Raw genomic sequence first — 25,524 nt, 5'->3', positions numbered from 1 at the left:
CTTTTATTTTTGTGTTTCCTATGTTGTCTTCAGTTTTAACTGGAAAATAAAGAATTTGCAGCTGGAAGGCACAGGATCTATTCCAGATTCCACTGAGACGCTTCCATGTGTTCTGTTCCCATTGATGTTGTGACATTTAGCTAACCTATACCTCTTTAGACTATAAAACTGAGACAATATTATATATTTTGCAAATGCTATACTTTTTTGTTTTATGTTAACATACATTACTTCGTTTTCATCAAAACCTTAATTAACACTTTTGACAAGTCTCTTCTAAAGTCACTTTTTGTAACTCTCAAGATCAAGTGAACTAGTGATAATCCTTATATACAAATGCACTTGCAATCTACTGGGGAAACTATTTACTGAGGACAGCTGTAAATGGGTTGAAGAGGCTAGCAAATCTTTAGGAGACACCACTGGAAATGTTGCAGAATTGGTGAAGACTTCTTAAAGCACTGAGGTGATATATTTATGTTTACCAGTGTCTACTAGAAATTGTCATTTATGCAATTAAGAAGCTGTAGGTGTTAGTTTCTGAAGATAATATGAAACAAAAATAAAAGTAAGTACAAACCTGAAAATTGTCCTAGTTTTGAGCAGTCAAAAGCACATAGCTTGTGGTTTGAGAGAGTCGTGATTTGGAGGAAAACAGTTTTTAATCATTACTTTAGAAAAAGTTGCAATGTGGTCTGTCTGGGAATTCAGAAAACTGAGCAAGTATTCAGTATATTATATATAAAATATATAAATGATATATTTTAACTTACTATTATATTTTAACTTCAATAGGATGATTTCCCTGTGGGTTCCAATCCTAGAAGTGGTGTTGTCATCTAATAACTGTATATACTGCAGTTACCATATTGTTCTATTAATGATTGTGGAACGTGAGCTGTTAGTGCAACTTGTGGAACAGTAACGTGCAGCAATAGAGTGACATCAGGAAATACTGAGAGTCACAGTTGTTTAAGCATCTCTAGTTGTGACTGTAAGAGGCTGTCTGCCTACTCCTTCAGTCAAACCAATTAAAATATGAATGGGTCAGGATTTTTCCTAGCTCCATTTTGAATGAGACAATACGTTCTCAGAAAACAAGAGTCTATGTACATGTGAAATATGGATAAATCTCATTTCTCAATTTTCTTTGAATTTTTATAAACTCAAGTTGGTTTTCACCTTTGGAGCTTTTGTTCTGTTGTTTTGATAGATTAAATTGCAGGTCTAGTCAGAAAAGGGCTGATTAAATTTCTTGCTTATATGTCCGAGTAGTGATATTTCTGTCAGGAATTTAGGTTTTTTTTCTGCATGTTGTGTTAGAAAATGTTGCAGAAAGGTTAGGTGTTTGCTTTTACTGTTAAATTTTATATCACATTCTTAGACGTGGATTTTTGGGGGTTTGTTTTTGTAAACGATCATTGTACAAAGGTTCCTTTTTAAACTTTGGCAAAAATTGTTCAACTGTAGAAGCAGAAGAAAAGGGGTCTGGAAGAAAATGAGGGAAACTGTATGAAAAACTTAAATTCTTTTGCCCTTATTTTGAACAGCATAAAGTGAAACATTGGTGTGGAATTAGTCCTTTTGGGGAAGCATTTTGTAGCTTCATTCTTGGATAAATTGGCTTTACTTTGACTGACTTCTGTGAAACTGAGCATTTGAATGTGATGGCGGGCCTTAAATACTGTGCTGTGTAGGTTCAGTTGATAAATCGTGTCACTCTGTGTCTATCTGATGGCAGACAGGGGTTCTGGATGAGTTATTAAGATGAGAATATGAATAGAAATGGAGCTTAATTTACTGTGCTGATGTTCATCGTGTTGCGCTGATGTTGATCGCGTCACCTGGAATGAGAATGACACCACAGCTCTTGTAGACTTTGTGTAATATATGGAGCAGAAGCAACACCTTAGCAGCTCCCAGCATATACCTAAGCTAAGACTTTTTGGAAGATTATATGAACTGTTGTACACCTATGGAAATGGGAAGACTTAAAGTTCCCTTCTTAAAATCAAGCAAACAAACCTCCCCACACCTGTATTACAGGGCAGTATGTCATGACTAAAGTGTTACAATGACATGGTGCGTTGCAAAAGTTAGTTCTGAATACAAAATTACTTCTTTTTCTAACAGTTTTCCATAGAGGATCAACAGGTTTAATGGCAGTTTTCCAAAGCACCAATATTAAGAGGTCCTTTCACTGGCATTTTTGCTTTTCTTTTAAAGCATATTTTGGTAATTATTTTTGCTTGAGGGATATCTTACTGAATAGCTGGATTTCCTTAAAAAAACCACACCAACTCTTTCTTCTATATAAAAGCTTGTTAATGGCATCTAACAAACAAATGTTTGGCACTTTCTTTAGTACTTTGTTTTTATCTTGTTAGGCGGGTCCAGAATGTTCGCAGTGTGAAGAGGAGTGTACCAAGCCCCGGCCATCTGGCTGTCCTCACCGATGTGTTTTGCCATGTCATCCTGGGGATTGCCCATCATGTCTCCAGATGCTTAAAATAAAGTGTCACTGCAAACTATCAATACTGTATATTGAATGCTTGTAAGTGTCAGAACTGAACCCAACTTTTCATTTGAATGCTAGTAACCGAAAACCATTTGAAATGTCTGGGAATAGGAGCTACTCTTACGGCAAGTTATAAAATTTCTTTTGATGGTTATAATTTGTAATATAATGTTTTGGGGTTTGTTTTTTTTCTATTTAAAATTTGCCAGTGTTTTAGTTGGTACTACTGGTAAAATTATTATACATGCATGGAGTCTCGTGAGCAGAACTGGTTTTTACAATGTTTTTATAATACAGTAATATTTTTGAATTATGCAAATATATAGTAATCTACCTAATGTTTGATCTATATGTGTTTCTGTTACAGTATGTAAAGAAGAATTTTATAACAAGAATTAGAATTAATGTAGATAGTGTCTTTACAACTAATGACCTTCAAACTCAAGCTCTTAATTGGAAAACTTCTTAGTAATCATTTGTACTCCTTTTTGATCATTTGTGTGTGTGTGTGTGGATAGAGGGTAAACTAGGCTTTACGAAATATAAAGTGGGACTTCTGGATTTAAGCATTATCCTCTGTATATTGCTCTGAAAACATTCATCCCATTCATGTATGCTCTTCTTTGTCCATTTTCTTTACCTCAAATCCTCTAAACTTACGTGGTTTTGTCTGTAAAATAGTGTAGTTTATATTGGTCCCACAGGATGTGGACAAATGAACCCTCTTTTTTTTTAGTGAGATATACTTAAAATATATCCCTAACTGTATTGACTTCTGTTGTTTTTAATTTAGAATTTATCACAAATAATACATCTTTTCTTTTACAGAAAACTAACAAGTGCTGATTTAAAAGAAAAGGAACTTTTTATTTCCTGCAAAAATCAGTGTCCAAAAGAGGTAAGCCATGTTAACAAAGAAATACTTGATTTGATGGATGTGTGGAATTTTGTGGATTTTACTTTTTTGTAAGGTTTTTGGTACAGTTTCATAGGCCAAGCAAACAACAGAAGCTTAGTCTAAATGAATATGCTAAATGATAGATACGAAGATGGTTAGTGAACTGTACTCAGAGGACAGTTATTAATGTCTTGCTATCAAATTGGAAGGTTATATTAAAGGATCAGAGGTTTGTCTCCAAGGCATTAATGTCTTGAATGTTTAAGCATGCAGATGAGGTTGAATGTGGAAGAGTATGTCCTCTATTGTGGTTGAAATCTGGTCTTGAATTTATGTCTCCAAAATAATGGGATGCTGTTTGATTAGGAAAAATACTGAGAACTGTGCTTGCAATTGTTCTTGTCTAAGTGGAGGTCTAGTAATCCCTGTCTGTGCAACAATTCCTGGGGGTGGGGGAGGAGGATTTTGTACTTAGCAAGTGAGATGATTTAATAATGCCCTATGTTAGTGAAATATATGTTAAATAGTGTGAAATAGAAGACAAGCTAGTTAATCTTTCTACTGTATCTGGGTATATCTAAAGGGTCGCTGTAAAGAGAAGACTAATATCCTTATGGCAGGATGCTTAGACTATGAACCAGTCTATATAGGCATCAGTAAGGAAGATTCATGTTAAATACTACTTTTGAGTAGTAAAGTTTGTGGAGCAAAGGAAGAACTGGTTGGAGAAGCTACCAAATTTTCATCAGTAACAGCTTAGACTTGTATCAGGATTTGTCCAGTTGTGGATAATAACTGCTGTAAGACATGAGGGATGGGCCAAATGACTTCTTCCTTGTCCCTCCCAGTGCTGTTATGTGCTGCTTGTGCGCTTTCAGAAATCCATGCATTAATTATTATTGTATGTTTGTTCTTTAGTTGTCACTAGTTGTGGTGAGAGTGACAGTCCTTTCTTCACACCATTCCCCACTGTAGGGTTAGAAAATTTATGAAGTGGAAACAGTCAGAAATATTTTGGAAAGTATTTCCACTGCTAAACTCTTCAGAATTTCTGAGAAATTCTCCTTCCCTGCAATAAAAATGCCTTTTTTATCCCATGATCACTTATTATCCTAAAAATATTTTATCCCATAATCACTAATCTGTTGTTCTGGTTTGGCCTTTTACTGTGTTGCTGAGTCTCTTTGTCTCATGCAGTATTTAGCTGGCACTCGTAAATAAATTCATTCAACCCATTCTCCTTCCCTGATTCCACTCAGTTCCCTTATGCAGGTTTACCTATGATGTCCTCTAGTCTGAGATGTCTGTCTTCTTACCTCATCTCTTGTAGTTCTGAATTCTGCCTCAACCTAATAAAAGTAGGTTCAAAACTTTTCTTATGTTTCATTATTTTCCAGTGTCAGAAGCATCAAATCTGAATCCTTGCCTTTATTAGAAAACTTTTTTTGGTTTTGAGTAAATGCAAAAATTCACAGGGTTCCTGCTTGTTTCCCAACAGTCTTTGTTCCCCTGTGTTTCAGACAAGATTGTGTTAACCCCAACAGGAAGGTTGTGTTCTGTGCTGTATGCCTAGTTGTATGTTCTTTTTGCCCTTGTAGATGCCTTTCTGATGTCTTTTTTCTGTAAATGAATTTGCCTGTCCCAATTTTCTCATCTGGATGTCTGAAAACTCTCTTCCTGGTGGGGGAACGCTTTTGGAAGTTATTTCATTGTCCATTTACCTCTTAATTTTGTCCTTTCATTTCCCTCTCTGTTACTTTAGGTTTATGTGCTCCAAGACTTCCTCCTCTTTATTTTCAAGAGTGTTTATAATCTCTTAACGTGAACTATGTGTTCCTGTACTTCAGCTTCTCTTAAAAGATTTTTTTTTTCCATATCTCATTTTTGACTTTGATTAATGTAACTGTTGTGATTTTTCTGGACATATTCCCAAGACTCAGTCTGGGATTTAAAATCCATCTAGTAGTGGTCCTGAATTCTAGCTTCAGTTCAGAATTACCCTGTTCTACAGATGATGTCTTTTTTACTTAATTCAGTGGGATGTAAAAGAAAGCTTGGGACAACAGAGTCCACTTTAGTTTTATAAAGCTTTTATTTAACTCTAGAATTCTCATTCGTATAGATACCTTGAAAAACAAGGTTTTATGCAGCTTCTGCTCTCCAGAGAATCTTTTTAGTGTAAGTGATGATGTAAAAATGCATGCTTTTCCCTTCCTGTGATTCTAGCTCTAGTCTTGCTGGCTTTCATGAAACATAAAAGTATTGGTACAGTCCTGCTTCAGGCAGTTCATGTCTTTGTGTGACAGTTCGTTTTACTTTGCTCAGATCCTATTTAGGTAACTTCATCAGTACTGTACGGGGTTTTTACCATTTTTTTGTCTAAAAAATTTGTTCCCGTTTCTCTGAATATTGAACAGTATTAGGGGTATTTTGTCTGTTTTGTAAGTATACAGTATTTGTCTGCAAATTTGGGAAAATTATCTAGATGTATCATAATACAGATTGTACTGATAGTTTGCTTTTAAAGGAATCATTGATAAAGATAATTGGAAGGAGCAGCCTTAACAGACATCACCCTGCCACTACCACCCCTCCCCAGCAAATATAGAGCAAGCTGATTGAGGGGACCTCATGACAAGCACTTACAAACAACTTGGCCAAAAGATAAGATGGATAAGGTTACCAAATTTAGAACATTTAAAGTTTAGAAATCAAATATGTCTGCCCAAAACTAAATTGGAAATGTTTTGTGTGTAGTCCTGACAGCCTTAAGTAAATTTCAAATCAGTGTTTTATAAGAATTTTCTTATTCAATGTCAGAATCTGACCTTGAGTCATTAGCAGAGCTCAGTGAAGTTGCTGTTTGCTAAAAATCAGCATGCATTGTCACTCCATGAAGCTTAGCATGGTGCACTTTAGGTTCAATAGAATACAGTATTTTACTGAAGTCTTATTTTTGAGATGTTTTTCTTTTTGGTTAATGGAAATTGTGGTAGACAGTACACTACCATATTTGAATTACAGGTAGCATGGTACATTTGGGGATTATAAAAATCAGTTACATTGTCTGGTGCCTTGAAAAAATACAACAGGAACTTGAGAAAGTCTTGAAAGGTTTCATGCTTTTGTCTTGGCTATGGCAGTATAAAACTATAAAAATTACTGATAGTATTATACAGTACAGCTCACATTTCTTTTCTGCTTTAGGGAGAAGCAAAGTCTTTGATATTGCCACAGCTGTTCGATGAGATGCTTTAATTAAAAAGCTCTTTCTCTGGTTTGGTAGCAATAACAAAATATCCTGTTGGAGGAAATTTAACTTTTTTTTTTTTTCAATCAGGGGTGATTAAATTCTTATGAGCATGTTTGCAGATGTTTTGGGAGAATTCTTACACAGAAGTTTTAAGAGTCTATCAGTTTTCATCGTTTATGTATTAATATCAGTATTTGTGGATCTGTGTTTAACACTTTATTCTGTGTAATTAGTATTTTTGACAAAATAACTGTACTTTTACTGTACACTCTGCTGCTGTCTTGATGTGAAATATGGGACCTCACTGTGATAAATTTATTTTAACATGATAGTGCAGTAGAGACAATGCCATAAATTTTAAGAGTATGTGTATCTTTTTTTTAATAAACAGAATAAATTTTATTTCCAGAATGCTTAATTAAATTCTGTAAACACACCTTGAAAGTGTATGTGGGTTGCAAAAAATTTAATGTTAAAAGGCAAATGTACAGCTTTGGTCCACAATGAGGGGATTTTCCTCAATGTTTGGCTTAAGCAGTAGAGATTTCCTAAGATGTCTGGAAGCAGGGCCACGCTTTAAACTGAAGCATCTGCCCCTTTGTTTGGAAGTGATAAACTTGTCTTTTGTACTTAGCTTTTTGGATTGCTGCTCAAAAGTGCTGTTTTCTTTATTAACAGGTTATTTTCTTTATTATCAGGTGTGTATTAACAGGTTGTGTTTATTATCTTCTGGTGTAGATCAGTTAAGCCTCCATAAATTGATGCATTTTATCATCATTGGACATAATGTTAAGATGTAAATGCATTGCCTATGAGGAAAATACTTGTAGGATTTTTGGGTTTGGATTTTTTTTTTTTCCAGAGCTGTGCATTAAATACCTTTCTTTTAAAGGTCTTGCCATGTTAAACATAAAGCCTGTTCATTTTGGCATTGAGTCCACAAGCTATTGACAAGAGATCTTGTATGGTGAAAAAAGATCTAAGGGGGCACATGCTTTCTATTATAGCACCAAGTAGCTCAGCATGGACGCTTAAAAACAGGTGAAAAAAATCCTTTCCCACTACATTATTTATCCAGCAGAAGCAGCAGTAGGATTGCTTTGGGTTTCTGAGATCATGGGGAAATGTTGTTTTGCCACTCATTTCACTGCTCCTCTTTATTTTTTTGTTAATGTTGGTTTTGCATTGGAGGGAGTAAAAAGAAAGTTACACTGCCAGCTTAATTCTTGTCCTGCATCCCTGTGGATGTGAACTGTGTAGCTCTATGCAGAGAACTAAATGTGTAAATTTGGGTTTCACTACTGGATTAAACATATTTCTGTGCTATGCAAATTTTGCTCTAAGGGTGTGTAATGTAAGAATTTTATTGCAGTAGCACCTGGAGGTTGAGATGAGGACTACTGTCTTGAATTTGTAACTCTGACATGTCACTTATAAGACTGTTTGGGCTTTGACTTTCTTAATGGAAATGTGCCTAATTAGTACAGAAGTAAGCTGGAAGTAATAGTTCTAGCCATGGATTGTTCTGGCCAGCATGGGATGACTTGCAGGTGAGACTAGATAGTGTTATTATGTATGATGCTCTTTGGTAGGGAGCCAGGATAAGGGCCCTCTTACTGCGCAGAGGTTATGCAGTAGTAAATTGGTTTTGCCAAGATTGTGGTCACTAGTGAGTAGACTCTGCCACTCGTGTTCTGGCTGATAGTCTGACCTCAGTAGCGTACAGGGCTTGAAGACAAATTTGTCCCCTCATCTTTTCGAACTGAGGCAAAATACAAGATGGATTTGCTGATGATCAGTTGTGCCTGAACAAACCTAAATTCCTTCTTTGCTAAGATGACCAATTTATATTTTTTTCCTTCCAGATAAAGTGAATAGATTAGATCTGCTACATAAGGTTTCAGCAGAGCAATGGAGTCAATGCCATTTAGTGAATATCTAGTTCAGCCCCCCCACCCCCCCCCCCAAAAAAAACCAACCCCAAAACAACAACCAGAAAGCTAAATCAAAAGTTGGAGCAAGAGATGTTAACAATAAGGAAATTTTCCCAAGGACTGGATTGATGCCTGGTCTTGCGTTGTTTTCGGTAATGACCTTAGCACCAAAACCCATTGGAATTTTCTGATGAAAATTTGTGGAGTGTTGTCTGTACATGACACCTGAGGAAATGCTTCTGCAGAACACGTGTATTTGGGGCATGTTAATAGATACAGAAAAACCAGTAAGACCATGCATGTCAGGTCTAATAATAAGCTCCCAAGAAACAGCAGAAATTCTTATTGTCACAGCATGATTAGCTGGAGAGAAATGCAAATGAGAGCTGAAGATGTATTGGAGAAGATATTCTATTACAAATAAGGTGCAATTAAGGCATTGTACAAAGTCATTCCTGCTGAGATGTCATTTGGAATATTACATGCAGTTCTGGCTACTGTATTCAGGAAACATTGATTTAAGCTGGTTGAAATTCAATGAAGGGAATAGTATGGGAGTAAAGAGCCTTTTATGAAAATATGGTAGAGAAATATTTCCATATGAGGCTAAGAACTAAGGGATTTAGACTGACTAGAATAGATGTAGGAAATTTAAAAAAAAAAAAAAAAAAAAGTCTTGCATCTTGTAGTGAGCTCCTGGAACAACCTCCTTAGTGAAACACTAGAAAGGGGGCAGAATGGGGGACTGTTTTCATGGTAAAACTTCATCCAGTCTTAGAGGGCTCATTGGAGGTGCCTGCCTTTAGGAGGACTGGACTTTAGGACTGAACATGGTGACTTAGAGGTTCCTTCCAGTCCTGTGTGAAATGTGCTGAAATGGTGACTAAAAGAACCTGACCCTAAACTGCAAAGTACCTATGAGCATATTAATAGTTTGTGACTGGCATGGACATGAAAATATGTATGTCTGTTCCATAATTTTTATTTGGAAAGTTTTGCATTTTGTTTAGACATATGTTTCATGATACTAGCTCAGATGTTGAGCCAGTTCCAATGGACTTCTGAGAATCCAAATTTACTAATCAACAAGAACTGTATACACCTGGGTTTTATAATAATCCTATGTAGTATTCTCATTCTTGTGGATGAAGTGATGTAGTGTGTATACATTTTCAATGTTTAATAAACGTGAAAAAATGTATCTTAAAATTATATGTCTTACGGCATTTACCAAGTTGTGTTAATCCCTTGATGACAGTGAAGAGGTGAAATTTCATTTTTAATAAAGAACACTATCCAATGCCATTTTAAATAGATTGGGGATTTAAAGCTACCTCTATAAATAAATTGATTAGATGGCTTATGTGAGAGTCCACTTTCAGTTATTAACAGTATTGCGTTATGTAATTGAAAATGAAAAGTCATTATTTTGAAGATTTCTGATGGGCAAGTCTATGAGCAAGGTATATTTTCAGTCAAGTTCTTAGCAAACAATTTTTTTCACTTACTGTTTTTCATGTCATTTTTTATATAATGTAATGCTGGGAGCACTGCTACGTTCCTAACAGTCAGCATATTTAAATTAGTATCTCAGTTCATAACACAGTAGTTGAATGATAATCTTTTAATTATAGATGTTAAAAAATGCACTGGCAGTAAAAAAAGTCTCTATCTCAAATGTCAGAAATGGGATAATCTGCCAAATGCAGAACTTTAGGATTTTGTGAAATTATTTCGGACATGATAAGAATATTGTATTTGGCTTTTGCATAGTTCAGAAGATTCTTGCATGCAAGATTTTCTTTTGAGGTATTTTTGCTTCTGATTCTTCTCTCTTCTTGACTGTCAAGTCTCTAACAAGTTGTTACATAGTACACAATTTCAGTTTTTGGTTTCTTTTTACTTTATGTACTGGTATTCCCCTAACATACAGATAGCTAGGGTAATTGTATAAATTGCTGTGGAGATGACTATTCTTGAAACATTTGAAGGGAGAAACTGGTTTTTAATCAAGCTGTGCCAATGAAAGATAAATTGTTCTACAGGAACTGAAATATGGTAAATAACAAGCAAACATTTGCCAACAGCAAGGAAAAAAAAAGAAAAATCAACTATTTCACAAGGGGAAAAACTGATAAGCTGAATGAGTTTTTGGTTAAGCTGCTATGTCTGAAATAAAACCAGTTCATAGATTCTTTGTAATTTTACAATCATTTATTAGTGTGGGTGTTTTGTGGTTTTTTTGTTCTTTATAGTTGCCCTGTGGTCACCGGTGTAAAGAGATTTGCCATTCAGGTAGCTGTCCTCTGAACTGCAGCCAGAAGGTTAAACTCCGATGTCTCTGTAAGAGACTGAAAAAGGTAAATTTCTAAGTTACGATTTTGAGAACGATGTATTTTCTTTGCATGTTGCTAGGCTTGCTTGGACGGATTGTCTCTGGTGCAGATTAGAACAGGTCCAGTTACTCTAGTAGAGCTATAACAATTAACATCAGCTGAAGATCTGGGCTGCAATATCGAAAGATTCACTGGAGAATATAAAATCCTGTTAGTTCTAAAATATGTTAGCTGCCTGACTTACACTAGCTTTATCTTCAAGCACACTTGAATTTTTGTAGCTCCATTGGGAGAATAGTCAGATGACCTGGCATGATTTGAGGAAAAAAAATACATTTTTCTGACAATATTGGGAAAGTTCATAGTTATGTAAGTTGGAACAAGCACAGATGTTGTGAATCCCTAACTAATGTAATCAGTTACAGTTCTCTGCAAACCTAAAAGCAAGTACAGGCATCAGCATCCTTAGCTTCTAACAAAGATTAAGGACAAAGTAATGTAACAAGTTTATTATAGCTATATAGTGTTATGAAGGGAAGAACAGAAACTGATGTGAAGTCTCAGCAAATAATGACTTAATGAAAAAATCATTATCTGGCTTAATTAAAAGGTGCTTAGATTATTTTTCTGGACCCAGTTAACTTCTGAGCCTTCCAAACAGGCTGCAGTCCCCCAGTGTTCTCAGCTTCTCCATTAAATGTCTTGATGTCTTGTGCAACCAGAAGTCTTGCAGGTGGGGTGTTCAGCAGGAGAAAGAATGACATGTACAGAACAAGTGCTTCAAGTTGAACAGTCTCTGCTTACAGATAACCACCTTTTTTTCTTTTTTTCTTCAGTATTAGGGGGAGAGGAGGAAATGTGAGTGAGAATTATTTTTTTTCCCCATGACCAGACCTTGCCCTGTAATCTTAGCCACTTAAGAGAATGTGAATGAAATTACTGAGACTCTGAATGCTAGCTCTTTCTGCCAGAGTTCAGAAGGTTATCTTACTTTCTCTTAGGCAAAAAAGTGAGAAAAGAGAGGAGACGTTAAACTGGACTGTTTGATTTATTCTTGCTTTCTGCTCAGTTTATCAGAAAGAAGGAAAAGGGCAATTTAATTCAGAATTACAGGTTCAAATAATGTTTAATCATTAGCTTTATTTTCTGTGTAACCAATGTTTTACTAAATAAGAATGCTTTATAATTATTTTCATAAAGAAATGGACATTATAACAAATTTTATATAGAGAAATGATTATAAAAGACTCAAATTATACTTAACAGGAAATACAGTGCAGCAAGATACAAGAAGGCCAAGTTTCACTGGAATGTGATGCATTATGCAAGGAAATGAAACGGAAAGCATCTGAGGTAATGTATCTGTTGTAGCTCTAATTTCTTCTCAATGCTTCCAAAGAAAGTAGGAAAAAATGAACACAGAATTATTTTTCAAGGCAATACCAGCAAAAAATACAACATAAGAAGTTGTGCTGTTTAATAGCAGCCACTTTTTCAGACTTGCATTTGGCTTAGTGGGGAGAATTACAGTGTTTGTAGATGGTGTTAATTAACTCAGTGAAATACTGTATTAAAACAACATTCTGTTATTTTTCTTGCTTTTTTTTTTCATTTGTTAAAACTGGTTCTTTCCTCTTCTGCTGAGAACAAGTGATGATCAGTGATGATAAAATCATTATTGCTAATGATTTGTGTTGTAGGATTGGGGCCAGGCCACTTCACAAGGCATTGTTAGATCTGCTCTTTCCTGTGAAAGTTTTACAGCCATTGAATGCTCAACTTGTCCAACATGAAGAGTATATTCCTGTCACACTCTATTAGTTACCCTGTACCAGAAAAATGGAGAGTTTTCAGTAATTGCAGTGTACTTTTTAGCCTGCTGTAAATGTGACTTCTCCCTAGTTCTGCTGTTTCATGAAGTATTGAAATTGCTGCATGCTGTCACCCAGAGAGACAGAATATCAACCTTGGTCTTATAAGCCTTTATAAAGCATAAACAAAAAGAATTCATGCGTAGCTTGCTTGGTTTTTATCAGGTAAATGTTAGATGTAATAAATGTACAACCCAAAAACTCAATGGGTAGAGCTGATTCTTGTCAGCTTCTGCTCAGGTTTTCAGGATTGATTGGCAAGTTCTAACAAGACCAAATCCTGCAACTTTGCAAGCAGGTCAAATACGAAGACTCTTGGGATATGCCTTTAGAAAATCCCAACCATAACAAACAGTTCCAGCAAGAGTGTGAAGATAAGTTCATAGGACATGGAGTGCACTAAAGCAAGGTGAATTCACAAGAGAGTGCATGAGCTGGGACAGAGCAGCATGTCTCAGTGTGGTGCAGTGCAGTGTTAGCTGCTGTTTTACTTCAGCAGATACTAGTTCCTGTTTCTTGCCCTGACATTGTACTCCATGGGGAGGAATGGTCTAGTGCAATGAGCAAATGACTACAAGTTTCTACTATAAGCAGTGCCACAGACATACTGTGTGGCATAACCTAGCTGTGTATACCTTCCTCACAGAAGCACATGGATTTATTTGTTTTGGATTTTTTTATATGAAGTTCTATTTAAATTTTTACTAGGCACCTTTTTGTAGCCTGTGTTGACTTGTAAATAACATACTAGAATCATATCCTATTATATGCACATTATAACAGTAGTTTGTTTATGTCAATTACCGTTTAATGTGTCAAGACTGGAAAAAGTCTGTTTAAAACCTGCAGACATTTACAAAGATAATTTAGCTTGCACAGTAGCAAAACAACCATCAATTTCCAAAACCAAAGTGTGTTAACTCTTCATAAAACTCTTCATGTATAGCACCTAGTGAGGATGTGCTTGCTTCTGAGGAATTGAATGTGTCTTTTACTGTACATTTTATTAAAGATCTAGTTCTAGAAATGTTTTTCCATACTGTGATTATAGTGGTTAAGCTTCCCTCTACCTATGTATGTTATACCTATGTATCTTATACAAACATGACCACACCAGTGTAAAAAGCAGCTCTTCTGTTGCTTTTTTCAACATTTGTGGGTCACTTTTTCTTTTTGGAGCTGAAGTTCTGCCATTAGATGGCACTGAAATACCAGGAGGCTAGTTGTGCCATTTTTTCTATACCAGACTGTGGTTTCAGATGTGCATGGCTGAAAAGGTCTTCTATATACTTTTCTAAAGAGAGACTCTGCCATTGTGTCTAGATTAATGAAATTCTCACTAATGCTTTTATTTGATGTACGGTTTAGCAATTTAAAAAATTGTCTGAAAACTTGCAAATAGACTGTTCTATTGACCCTGTCCTCAGTGCACACTGTTTCAGCTATAGTGTGCTAAAGCATGGGCTGGTGTGCTTTCTCTCTCCTTAGCTGTCAAGAGCTCTTGAATTGCAAATTGTTTGGAACAAATTCCACCTGCGCAAACCATATTTAGTAAATTATTGTCACTGTTAGTATGCGAATCATCCAGTTATTAGGATCAAGACTGTTTTTCATTTCAAGTTATTAATCAGATTTTTACATCTAACTTTTCTAGGGCAGTGACTCAGTGGCCGCAATGCTAAAGGTCCAAGAAATGTATACAAGATGACAGATACATACACTTCCCCAGTACACTCTTCCTGTTACTACTATTACTGTAGTGATCTCTAACTATGGGAATTTTAAAGGTCGAGCTGGTGTCTCTCTGTTTAATGGTCTTTGTTGGATTTATCACTTCGTAGCATGCCTAATTGTTTTTCAGTAGACATAAACTTCTGGCATCTATAAGCATCCTGTAGCACTGAATTTCTAGATTTAGCCAAATACTATGTGGGAGTAGAATACTTCCCTCTGTTATGAACGAGCCTCCTGGTAATTTCATTTTATGCCTTTGCTTTTGTATTATGAAAAATAATTATTGATGTTTTATCCCTATTTGGCATCTTCATACTCTTCAGGATTTTGTGCCCTGTTAGTCACCTGATGAATCCTAGTTATGCATCTCTTTAGATGAAAGCCACTCCATCCTGTTATCTCTTGTATATGTTCAGGCTTTACATTCTTTTGTTACTGCAGGACCAAAACTGAATGCAGGAGCTAAGATTCAAGTGCATCATGTATTTATACATTGACATTTTTTCTGTACCTTTCTTTTCTTAATAATTTCTAGCATTTAATTTGCTCTCTTGAACACTACAGAACACTTCTGTAGAATTATCAGTTGTAACTCTCATGACTTCTTTTCATAGGACTTTCTGATGGTGGAGCATTTTTAATTCTGTTTGGTTTGCATTGCACCAAGGACTTTAAAGCAGTTTGGTTATGCATTATCCGATATATGTCATATTCAATACAAATACAGAGGTTTCCTTTTGCTCTAGCAGTCAGGGAATATTTAAAGTACTTGGAATGAAATACGTGTCTGTAAATTATATACATATATAGGAATTATCTGTATGTGTAAAGTGTACTGAATTGAGGATAAAGTTGCTGAAAAAATAACTGTCTTTAGGAATTTTCCTGGTTGTTAGCAAACAAACTATTCTTTTTAGGTTTTATATTTGTTGGTTGAGCTTGTCAAGTTGAAGTCAGAAGTTCAATTTATAACCTTGTAGCACCCATTATATCTTCCATGTTTTCCAAATGTGAGATGATGCAGCTTTTTCTGACAGTATTTTGTCATCTGAATAAGTTGAGAGCTCAGTTGATGGAGGTTTTGCTCGCTTTTGCCGAGAACCATTCTATAGGAGTAATTATGACTCTATAAGAAAATAGGTTTAGCTGCTGTTTACAACAGTTTCTTATCGCTTTGTATGTCTGGACAGATAAAAGAGGCGGAAGCCAAAGCTGCTATTGAAGAAGAGAAACGAAGACAACAGGTATCAACCTTTCTTACTCACCTGCTTCTTCCCCCCCCCCCTTGTTCTTGTTAGTAAATAATTTCGTTTACATGCAACTAAAGTTGTATAGTTTGTAATGTGATATGCACAGTCATTCCTGTCAGCTGTTATCTTACTCCAAGATGTGTGCTGTGAATGATTTACAATGGTTAAGAGCCCACGTATTTTCCCAAACAATTTTCATAATTTTATGCAAAATTATAATTAATCAGTTTAATCTTGCATTACTATAACTGTGTATAGTATAGTTTATTTTTAAAATACTAAGTACTCTTGATTTTAATTGAACACTTTATAGTGCATAAACACCACAGAATTGCTGAATAGCCACCATAGAGGTTTAAATATTGGGTGAAGCTTCCCTCCTCCCTCCCATTATGAAACAATGAGGAAGTCTAAATGAGTCTTTTTTTCCTTCAAGGTCTCTGAGGGGAGGAAAAAACGTGTATTTACTGTAATTGCTGTTGTTGGTGAGCATATGTTGTCAGCATTGTAATCCAAGGAGCTTCTGTGCCAGCTGCCCGGAGACACTAGTACTAACCGTATTTCAGGCAAAACCGTAAGCTTGGTTGGTGGTGATGGCTAGGTCAGGTTTGTCATCTGGAGGCTACAGCCTTAATGTATTCCTTCCAACCAGCTCATACATGTATGCTTGTGCCTGAGCATTTGACACCAAGTCATATTCTAAGTACAGTGTGTGCTTTCTGACTCTCCTTTTACTCAATTATCACAACAGTTATGTATTAGGTTATACTTGTGTTTTCACCTGCATGTCACACTCCATTATTATCACAGAGCACTGGCTCACTCCCTGCTTGAAAGGGGATGCGGGACAGGCCTGATTGTCTTGTACCTTTCCCCAATCTCATTAGGATAGTCAGTTTGCAGGTCACAACTCCTGTTATGCATACTTTGATTAATTGCCTAGAGACTTTATTAAAGCATTATGTCTACCAACCAATGCTCTAGCAAGGCCTGCTTTTGTTTTTCAACGGGGAGTGTGTCTGTTCATCGTGCAGGAAAAGCATACAGTTAGATACCTGTTGTCCAGGAGTCCAGGCACTGTTTTGTGATCCTCTGGTAATGTTTATTGTTACATTCATGCCTCAACTGTCTACAATATTGTTCACATATTCCCTCATACAACTCGTAGACAGTTCATCTAATTCTTGTTCTCTAAGTTGACCTTGGAAATGTTAGTTCTGGGACATAGGTCAGGAAGTGTAGCTTGCATACAGATGTCTGAAACATTTTGTTAGGCAGAGGAAATCTATAACTGATGGTTCTGCAAGCTAAGTACTGAAGTGTACTCATGGATGCTTAACATATGTAAAGAATATGCTTACAATTCTAGAGGTAGAAATTCAAAGTTGCTGGTGTTTGTATTGCACTGACTGTGTTTTTGTGCATTCCAGAAGGCATCCCAGTTACTAATGATTTGTGCCTCAAAATCACTTAATTTATAGTCCCTCAAATAAAGTCTCAGTAACAAGGCTCCTCTGAAATTGTAGCAGATTCACTCCACCAGCATAGTGTGCAACATTTATTTTTGTCTTGATCCTTCAGCAGTGATTGTTTCTGCAGTCACACCACCATTGCTTTCTACTTGTGCATTCACTGAAGTCTCACAGTTAGAGTCCAGCAGTACTCTGGGCAATATATGGCAACTGCTTCTGCATACGTGTTTTGTGATGGATGCAGCTTCAGGGATAGAAGACTTCACCTATACATAATCAAGCCTATTAAAAGGTTAATTAAGAGTGGCCAGTTACATAGCACAATAGCAAACAGTAGGACAACAGTAAAAAAAAAATGGACAAAACCAATAAAAAAAAAGTAGGATAATAGTAACTAATAGATAAGCTGTAGAATTGCATACAAGTACTAACCTCAGCTACTTCAGCCTTTTATCTAAAATTGATTCCCTTCCAATTTGATCTCATAATCTGCTATCTGGTGATGCAAATTGGAGGACATCACTATCATAGGGTGTTGGGTCACATTAAGAGTATATATTTATTGAGTATACTCCCTTCTGACAATAGTTCGCATCTGGTACCACCTTCCTGATCTCATTAGCACATTTTTGTATAGACCGTTCATCTGTTAGTCACAACTTCTTGAGACCTGTTTTGATTAATACTTCATTAAATCCTTTATATACAAACTAGTTAGTGCTCTGGTAAATCTGCACATTTATATTTTGGTATTTGCTATATTTGCTAGCAGCTTCTGCTAGTATCATTTACAGATGGAATCACTTGTTTCTTAGTGGAAGGGAGACGGCTTGGTTAGGCTTTTTGTCATGGCCCTAGCAGCCAAACTTTCTCTCTGCTTCACCATGTGAGGCCAGGGTTTTCACAATTGCTAGGTGGAAAAAAGATCAGTGCTTTGATTATTTAGCAATTCAGACCAAGCCCTCTCTCCCTCTGTCCCACTCTAGTGTAAAAGATTTGGTTAGATTTTTGAGCGAAGTGGTAGTAGTCAAGAGTTTCAACACTGAAAGCCAAGTCTCAAACCTGAATTCTAATTTAATGAGATGTATGAAATATTTTGTTTCCTTTTTTTCTTAGAAGGAAAAATGTTTTAACAGATCCTTGGAAGTTACAAAAGTCAAGCATGCTCCTGCCCCTGTAAAATACAAGACCTGCAATTTCAGGATATATGCTTTGTGTCTGCATAGTCACTGTTACTTGCATTCATTTAGCTACATTTCCCCATGGGGCTGCTACTCCTTCCAGTGCAGGAAGAATATAGAGAATAACACATGAAGGAGCAAAATCCAGTACCTGAGTAACACTAAACTAGACATTATCTGACATCAAATTGTTTTGAGTATACAGTTTAAATAAATGCATTTCATTTTATTTTTAATATGTCTATCCACAAAGAAGTAAGATTCTTACTGTCAACAAAAAGCTTGAGCTTGTTTAGCTTGAAAAATTAAGGTAGTTTGAACACTGGGCACAACCATTACTTTATTGTTCAGAGATCATTGAGGTGACACTTTGGGAATGATGACAGTTATATAAAATCTGTAGGTAGCTTTTCAAGGACAGTGATGGCTTCTTTCTTGTATTCTGTGCCCACGAACCTTTTTTCATTCTGTGTTTTGTTTTTTTATGAGGTATTTATTTTTAGCTGGCTTTTTATAAAGATCACTAGGAAAGCAATTCAGTACCTGTTATATAATTGTTCGAGCCTTATATTTTAATTCAGATTGCTGCAATTCATGAAGCACTCTGCTTTTAAAACCTACAGATCACAAGTATATAATAAGTATAGAAGCCCCAAATTTTATTTAGTGTCTGTGTAAAATTAAATACTGCCACGTTATCTGTAAAACCTTAAGAACTCTGCACTTGCCTCCAGACTTTGGATTTTGAAAAACTGTTTCATTAAAATACTTTGCTTTTCTAAAGGAGGATTAGCTAGTTGAAAGTAATCTTGTTTCAAATAGCAGGCTGTGGAACTTTTAACTTTTCTCCTGTATCATCAGAGAAGTGCCAACAGTTTCTGCCTTTATTAGGTACAAAGGAATAGACATCAAAATGGGTCCCTTTCTCCTGCTAACAGTGGTATCTGGCACAGGAAGGGAAGTAAGATCCGCTTTGTGAAACTCTGACAAATATTTGCTGTCAGTAGAGGAAGACCAGACATCAGGCAATCTTGAGTTCCAAAGGAAAATTATATTTACTGGACTACTTCTCTCCCCATTTCCCAAAAGTCTTATTCTTGTTTCTTTAATGCACCTACCTTATTGTCTTAGTCCGTCTCTTCCTGGCAGCACTGCAGTAGTAGTCATGTAGATTTATTTCCTCTCATGGCCAGGCTTTGTCTCTGTTCACTGTCCACGTTTCCTCTGCTTCAGCTCAGTCTTGCGCGTTTTGCCCAGCCGGTCCCGGCTTGCTGCGCTCTGCTGCTCCCTTCTCTCTTGTCTCTTTCAGTTCATCTAGCCTTTCTGCTCCCTAGTCTCTTGTCCCGTGCTTTCTCTAGTAGCTGACAACTCTATCCAAAAACCCAGATAATCGTCGGACCTTTTCTGGTTTTAGTCTGTCTTGACAAGTCTATCTAAAAATCCAGATAACCGTCGGACCTTTTCTGGTTTTAGTCTGTCTCAGCTCTCCTTTAGAGCATCTTTTCTGATTTTCCTAGCAGTTAGATGGCTCCTCATTGGAGTCTCATCTCAGTCTTACGCTCTTTGTTCCAGGCTGCCTATTACCAGTTTTATTTCAGCTTTGTACCCTAAAATGAGTTTCGTCTGTATTCTCTTGATACCCTTTTTAAAAGGATGTGGAGGGGGATGAGAAACATGGATCAGAGGATCCTGCTGTTCATTCTGAGCATCACCCTGAAACTGCTGTTCTGGGTGGAACTTGGCATTCCTTTTATTTTTCCAATTGCTTTGCTTCATTTTGGGGCCCAAGGGCATGTGCTTTCTTTTGAAGGATGCTATGTACCTACTTCAGTCATACATGACTGACTAAGTGTTAAGTTATAACACTTAACAAATGGAAACTTTTTGTACATGTCTAAGATTATAGCTATTAATCTAAAATTTAGCTGAGCATGCAAAACATAAAGAATTGAGGGAAAGATGATAGATTATTTATTTATATTTTTATTAATTTATTTTTAGCAGAGAGCACATCCTTCTTACGGGGGGAGGTCTTTGAAGATTTCAACCTATGCTCTTTTATACATTACTGTAATAGCTTAAATACTTACGACTGCTTTTCTTTAATAGTAAAAATAATGTATTTTTAACATATTTCATGAAAATAACAATCTCTTTTTGGCTTAACGTATCCAACCTGAGTTAAAAATCTAATGTAAAATTTCAGTTGGTTGCATTTTTGGCAATGTTTTTATGGGAAACTCAACAATGGTTTAATACTTGGAAGCAAAGTGCTTTGTAACCATGGGATATAGTGCTATCATCTCATCTGTAAGAGATTTATAACTTCCATTGACTGCCACTTATTTTTATAAAGTGGTTTTTGGGAATGTTTTGGGAATTGTTTAAAATTGCACATTTCCTTGTTTTTAATTCTGACACAAATGACAACTACTTTTGCTTTTCTTCATCTAGGCTGAACTGGAAGCTTTTGAAAACAGATTAAAAGGGCGAAGAAAGAATAAGAGAAGAAAGGATGAAGTAGAAGTTGAACAATCATCATGGCAAAAATACAAGAACCTCATTATGCTGCCAATGTTCGGAGTTGCTGTTGTGATGGTTGCATGGCTCATGGTCTACAATGACTGAAACAGCTCAATATTTAATATACCTCAGTCGGGCTTTAGGTAGCTATTATTCCTAGAATGTTAGTCTGTGTGTAACAACTTAATATGCATAGATTATGTATACCATTTGCCAAGAAAAGTGCAGAGGAGGGAAGAAGTGTCACCTTTTCTGTTTATTACATTCACAGCACAAAACTGAATTCAGACACTGAAAGTAATAGTAGATTTTAGTCTATGCTGAAGTCCTGATGTAATTTGTCTGACTGAGGTCCGTTAACATCTCTTCTATTAATACATTGTGTTACTTTTCCTTGTCTCCATTTCATATTATTAAAAATAGCTTAGTATAAAATGTTTTATTGAATATTTGTTTCCTGTAAAATCAATTTAGTCATTTATTGAAGATTAGTATTCTTATGCTAGTCTTTATGTTGTATCACAGAATAATTTCTGTGTTTCATGTCAGTTTTAATTATAACACCTAACAGGGAACTTCAGATCACTTAGGCTTGAATATTCTGGGGCTTCATGTCAAAACTTTGTTCAGACAAAGGAAATGTGAACTTGTCTCTCAAGTTGACTGTATCACAAACAATAAAAAGGGCCCCCTTACAGACTGTGGAGTTTGTTTTCTGGTTGCTCCCCCGCCCTTGTTTCTTCAAAATCAAACCAATTGAAAACCTCATTTAATGGACAGATGCATATGCTGAACATGGATGTGAAGTAGTTTCAGGATATGGGGATGTGTTCTCATCATTGCCCCCATCACCAACACCAGAAAAACAATCTGAAATTGAACTTAGGGCACCACTTGACTATTTCTGTAGATAAATGTCACATTTGAATATTTGCATAGGTGTGCAAAACCATAATTGAATAGCATAACAATACAATTATAGGTTGTTCTGAAGCCATCTAGATGGTGCTTGCTAATCATGTATAAACTGTCTAGCTAATCTTTTAAATATTTATATATTTTCTTGCTGACAGTTTAGAATACCTTGCTTTTGGGATGTCAGTGTTGGTTCCTAGGACTGAAAGGTTTGCACAGCTTCAAGATTATTAGAGAAGCTGCATTGTCTCAGCTGAGGGACTGCAAGTTAAATTTGGGGGTGGGGAAATCAGAATACTGAATTTTTAAATCTGTGCTGGAAATGCTGATACTTGAGCATTGTGGGTAATTGAGAAGTGCTTACAAGATCCTGTGAAAGATGAGGTATGAAGCCAAAGGGCATTAGGTTGCCCTTGTAATTCAGGCATATAGTTTCATCACAAATCCTGCAAAAGCAGTGGGACCATTTGTGTCAATTAGTAGAGAAGATTGCAGTTGGTTTGAAAGGTCTTTCAGTTGATCTTGGCCCACTTGTAAAGGGACCCAGTATTAATTGGAGCTGATATCCAATTGTAATTATGGTTCAGCAGCAGAAAAAAATAGAAAAGCTGCAAAAAGCAGTAGCTTTTAGATGGTGTAGATTGACAAAATGAGGAGAAAATAACTGTCTTTTCAATTTTTCACCTAAGTTTGGTGAAAGAGAAGAGAGGTAAGGAAAACTTGGCAATATTTAGCATGGATTGGTGTTATTTGATAGTATTTTATGGGGGAGTATTCAGTTGATTTTTAGAAATGCATACTACTTCTGTCATGATGTGTCCAGCTATTAGTATGTAAAGTTTTAGATTAATTGAACTTACACTAGGCAATCATAGTTGCATCTCTGTTGTATTCTCTTATTTTCTAGTATAAGGAATAAACCATTTTCCATATTGTTACTTTAACTCTTTTCTATAATATTAATGCCTGCAAGATAATTCCATATATAAGGGTTGTTTCTTTAACCAAGTGAGGTGATGCTATTATGTGACTGCTTATGCCAGTAACTCTCCTGTTACTGAAAGAAAGAAGAGAGATTTTTTGTTCAGCTAAAGTAAAACACAATGCATTGTCCAAAAATACAAAAAGATGCCTTTATAGCTGAAACATGCAGATCAACATGAACGAGACCATTGTGGAAACAGCTTTTAACTTACATGACCATAACTAATTTTTCTATTTACTGCTAGCTTTTTCTTTAAAACAAGTACAATGTAGTTTTTCCTTACCACTACAGCAAAGAGAAGAAATCTCTCTCTACAGAGCTATAAAAATGAACTGCACTTGAGTTATATGTTTGATGTAGTTCTTAGTGGTTTTTTTTTCTGCATATTTTGCAGTATTTATGTGAAATATTGGAGAGGAAAAGATTTGCTTCTCATTGATCATCTTTATTATAATAAGAAAGCACACCAATCTTTAAAAATTCATTCCATTCATACAAGTGTGTCTATGAGTATGCATATTCCCTTTCTTAAAGGATTTGTATCACTCATGAATCTCGCATATGTGAGACGTACCTATTTTTGAAATTTTATTCAAAATAGTTCTGTGTATCTTATCCAACCATCTGAGTCATTTGCACTCTATTGGTCTGCCTGCTGAACCAGATATTTGTTTTTTGGCATTAAAAAAGTGTGGGGGTTTGAGCAATCTGCAGTTAATAAATCACGGGTTTCTATTTTTTTTATTATTTTTACAGTTAATTTTTTGCCTCTCTTTGGTTGGAGCTGCGTGTTGCAAGCATGACAACCTTTGAAGTAAAAGGTACAGATAAAATCGCCTGTTATTCAGTATACATGAAAGATGGTAATTCTAGAAAGGAAATATTGAACTAAAGGTAAAATGTAATGTACTGTTACATAACGTAATGAGCAAATATTTTTTATGTTAACAGTTTACCAAAAAAATGCATATTGGTAAGTATAAATTAAAACAAATTATATAATCTGACCTGCTGTTGAAAGGAAATTATATAGAGAGAAGCCTGATCATGAGGATACTTAGCATGCAGACTATTTAGCTATGTGTAAAATAAATTAAAAAAAAACGGGGGGGGGGGGGCTTTTCCTGGTTCTGAATGCATTCTGGTGAGCATTCATCTGTCTGCTGAACCAAGGTGCTTACAAGTGATCAACACGTTTTGGATTGGAAACTCCTTGGGCAAGTTTGTTACCTCTAACAAGGACAAAGCCAGTGTGTGTGTTAATTTCATGTAAAAACCAAGTCAGACAATAAACGCGTCAAAAGCAACTTGAAAATGTGTTTGTTCTCAAGGACTGGTGTAGTGAAGCAGCAAATTTCTCCTGGATAATGACGACTGACATAGTGCAGCAGAAGTTTTAGGCGTGCTTTTTGTTCCCCTCTCTGGCAGGGATAGCTCTTACTGCTCGGATTAATACTGGAATTACGTAATCATGTTCCTTCATGTTACTGCTCTGACAGAATTGTGAGAATGGGTTGGGGAAGTAGATTAAGATGAAACAAATGGGAATGGACTTAGTAGATGACTTTTTTGGCCTCATGTGGGGAAATACAGCTGATTTATGAGACATTTGTCCTGACCTTAACTACTAGAGAAGGAAACGTTACTATGCAGATAGCACCAAAATTTGTTCATAGCAGCTTTGATGCTTGATTGTGGCTTTAAAGCACTGAACTCTTGAGTTTATAATCTCGGTAGTTCTGGCTCCAAAGGATGTCTGCTATATGCCAGTTTTTCTGAGAGCAATGTGCCTGCGTGTTGTGGGGTTAGAGCACAGAGATGCTTGGTCTGAAGGGCGTTTCTGTGTGAGGCAGCAGAATCTTGATGTGTGTGTGGTGGCTGCTGTCTGGTGCGTGCTTTAGGTTGGAGTATTCTTGTGCAGACAGTCTGTGGGCAACCCTGTCCTCAGTTTTGCTTAGTTCAGATATCCCTCTTCTGCTTCAATTTCATCCCATTACCAGTTGTTACCTAAGGGCATTTAAGTTGCTCCCTTTTCTTGCTTCATGAATGTAAATTTGTATTCATGTCTGCCCTTATCATTCAATTAAATCAATCAATTGCTCTAAAGATTATAAAATGAAGATACTGTAGTGGTCTGTATTTACTAGGAAGGGAATTGCAAGGTAAAAGTTAGAGAAAAATCAAATGAAGTCAAGATGAGTTATAAGATAATGAGATGTGCTTGCTTCTTTCCACTAATGGTTACATGTTAATAAATTATTTGGACTCTGCATTAAAATGTTTATATGCCATGCTACCAGAGAACAAGTTTCTGCTATGGACAGTGTATCAGTAGGAGCTCTGTGATATATTAAAGTCAGTCATAAGGTAGGCTAAGTGGCAGCTGTCCAGAAATAAGTCATACTCTGAGGGAACTGTGGCTTAATTCAACCAAGTATTATTTAATCTAAATAATTGTTTCTCATGCAGCGATTTCCATAAAATTGCCAACAAAACCAGAACTCGGCTTAGGCTTTCTCTGCTGTACGCTGTGGCTGAACCCTGTAGTTGTGAAACTGCAATTTGAATGGCTCCCTCACTTGAGGAAATTAGTATGAGATTAGGAGTCAAGACTGGTTTGGGGTCTGGAATTTACAGTTCTACTGTTGAATAAG

General features: G+C 36.1%; 1 protein-coding gene across 2 annotated transcripts in view; it reads left to right on the top strand.

Annotated features, from left to right (window-relative positions):
• Positions 1–24,177, top strand: part of NFXL1 (nuclear transcription factor, X-box binding like 1) — a 50,282-nt gene extending 26,105 nt beyond the window's left edge. The window contains exons 17-22 of one of the 2 annotated variants that reach the window (XM_075025391.1): positions 2,388–2,554; positions 3,347–3,416; positions 10,859–10,963; positions 12,206–12,292; positions 15,735–15,788; positions 20,902–24,177. In XM_075025391.1, the coding sequence (XP_074881492.1) occupies positions 2,388–2,554; positions 3,347–3,416; positions 10,859–10,963; positions 12,206–12,292; positions 15,735–15,788; positions 20,902–21,075 (657 nt within the window). In that variant the 3' untranslated portion in view covers positions 21,076–24,177. Of the gene's footprint in view, positions 1–2,387; positions 2,644–3,346; positions 3,417–10,858; positions 10,964–12,205; positions 12,293–15,734; positions 15,789–20,901 lie in introns of those variants that run through there. The other variant, XR_012650070.1, reaches the window with a different exon arrangement.
• The last annotated feature ends 1,347 nt before the right edge of the window (positions 24,178–25,524 follow it).

This window comes from Buteo buteo, chromosome 1 (assembly GCF_964188355.1).
Source record: "Buteo buteo chromosome 1, bButBut1.hap1.1, whole genome shotgun sequence".
NCBI classification, from domain to species: domain Eukaryota; kingdom Metazoa; phylum Chordata; class Aves; order Accipitriformes; family Accipitridae; genus Buteo; species Buteo buteo.
Note: the sequence above shows the minus strand (reverse complement) of the source record. Positions and strands in the feature narration are given on the sequence as shown.